At 41.1% G+C, this 2,077-nt stretch overlaps 1 protein-coding gene across 1 annotated transcript in view; it reads right to left on the bottom strand.

The window, feature by feature from the left end:
* The window catches only part of GPR85 (G protein-coupled receptor 85), a 3,178-nt gene continuing 1,101 nt past the window's right edge, over positions 1–2,077 (bottom strand). Inside the window, exon 2 of the mRNA XM_009073644.1 lies at positions 1–1,468. Coding sequence (XP_009071892.1) covers positions 181–1,293 — 1,113 coding nt within the window. The 5' untranslated portion in view covers positions 1,294–1,468 and the 3' untranslated portion in view covers positions 1–180. The remainder of the gene's footprint in view (positions 1,469–2,077) is intronic.

Raw genomic sequence — 2,077 nt, 5'->3', positions numbered from 1 at the left:
ACGTTTAGGTTTAAAACAGGATTAGAGGTGAGCTATTGCAAAGACTGCAGAATGTTGCCCAAATCCTTACAACTGCTGACATCCCATTCTTGATTTTCTCCTCAAGACATGGCTACAGGCCACAATTGCTTAGCAGAGAATGGTAGTGTTTCACAAGGCTAAAGATTTACAGATGCTCCCTCATATAACACAGTAAGGTTCCCTTGGTAACCTGGATTTTCTGCAGTAAAGAAGGGTTGTGCTGAAACAGCGCCTCAGCTCCCTGTTGGAGAAAATGCAGACAAAAGGATTGATTCCAGCTTGGGCAAAACTCATCCAGACAGCGGCCGTTAGAAATCCCCCAGGTACTACAGGCCCTCTTGCAAAAACTCTCCAGTAACAGGCTACCAAATAGGGACCCCACAAGGTCAGAAAGAGGAATGTCATGATGTAGAACATTCTGCTGATTCTCTTCTCCATTTTGAACTCATCTAAAACCAGTAGCCTCCTCCTGCCTGTGGTGTTCGCGTTTTGCCTGATTCCCAACAAGGTTGGAGGTGTGGGACCCCTTCCGAATCCAGCCAGCCAATTAGCAGCTGCTTGACCACTCGCTCCAGGACCATGAAAAGTCCAGTTCTGGCTCACTGCTGCAACAAACTGGACTGGCTTCATTTTCCTGCGATCGTGAACAAAAAATATCAGCTTGAGGTAGACAAGCTGTGTGGCTAGGAGGATAAGGGCAAGAAGAAGCATAAATCCCAAGGAATCATTAGCCCTGAAGGAACGATGCTGGAAAGTGCATTGGTCTTCCTCCCTAATGAACGAGTAGGTGCCCACATCTAAAACTGGGGGGAAAGCCATGGCTACAGAGAGGGTCCACACCATACAGATAACAGCCAAACAAGTCCAGAAGGTCAGTCTTTTTGTATAAAAACGGTGGTGGGCAATAGCTAAGTATCTCGTGACGCTTATGCAGAATAACATGAAAGCAGTGTGAAAGCAGGACAAAACCCCCAAAAAGGCAATCACTTTGCAAGTAAGAGTCCCATACGTCCAAGTAGAGCCATTTTTTACAGAGGTGAAAACAAATGGGAAACAAATTGCAGATCTGAGGATGTCTGAGCAGCAAAGATCCAACAGGAAGTAGTAAGGAGCTCTATGCAAGGTCTTATCTTTGACTAGCAAAATGGAGATCAGAAGGTTACCCACCACACTGACTCCTATTATGAAACCCAGTGAAGTCAGTTTCAGAAAAGCTGTTAAAGGAGAGAGATTTTGTAAAATGTTGTCAGCTGCATGGCTGTAGTTCGCCATAGATGGATGGATGATATGTATATTGCCTCAGTCAAGTCTCATGATCTATATTTAAGAACAAGGAAAAAATAGATCCATACATCTTACTGAAAATGTAATCCACAAACAGAACTGATCTTGTGTCTAGTCATACAGTACATCCTCTTCTTTCTGATTTGTCATGCCATCAAAATATCTGAAAAAAAATCGAGCTATCAGTTCTTAAGTTAACACGAAATGATGTCAGAAAGTGCTAACAAAGATGTTAATTTATGGAGAACCAAATGAAGTTGTAAATTTGAGTACTATTGTTTGTTTTCAAAAATCATGAGGCTTTTTCTTATACACTTACTGTTTAGTATGATTGATTACTGACAGATTTGGCTTGTTACAGTTTCAGGACTGACCAATGCCCCTTATATTTGGTAGCCCATATAATTTCACAGCTAAAGCCTCAGAGATTTTATGAATCAAAAGATTCCCAGTTTGCAAGCCCAAGAGTTAATCACTGACATCTTTTTAAAAAATCCCCAAAGACCACTGATATTTTGACATTACCTACATTTATTTTATGGCTACAGTATCTGTGTTTTAAGAGGCAGCTGCTGTGTTGATACAGATCACACCCAAAGAAATCCTGCAGAATTTATGTTTTTTTAACCCAAGTCACCAAAGCACATTAATTACACAGTGTTGGTTCATGCATATTGTAAGAGAAACAGTATTCATTATCCATCTCCCTTCCTCATATAGACCTTAATTTTATCATTTAGGCTTTTAGATAAACAGGTATCCAGTCGATAGC

Source organism: Acanthisitta chloris, unplaced genomic scaffold, assembly GCF_000695815.1.
Source record: "Acanthisitta chloris isolate BGI_N310 unplaced genomic scaffold, ASM69581v1 scaffold30334, whole genome shotgun sequence".
NCBI classification, from domain to species: Eukaryota; Metazoa; Chordata; class Aves; order Passeriformes; family Acanthisittidae; genus Acanthisitta; species Acanthisitta chloris.
This window is presented reverse-complemented; position numbering and strand designations above follow the sequence as displayed.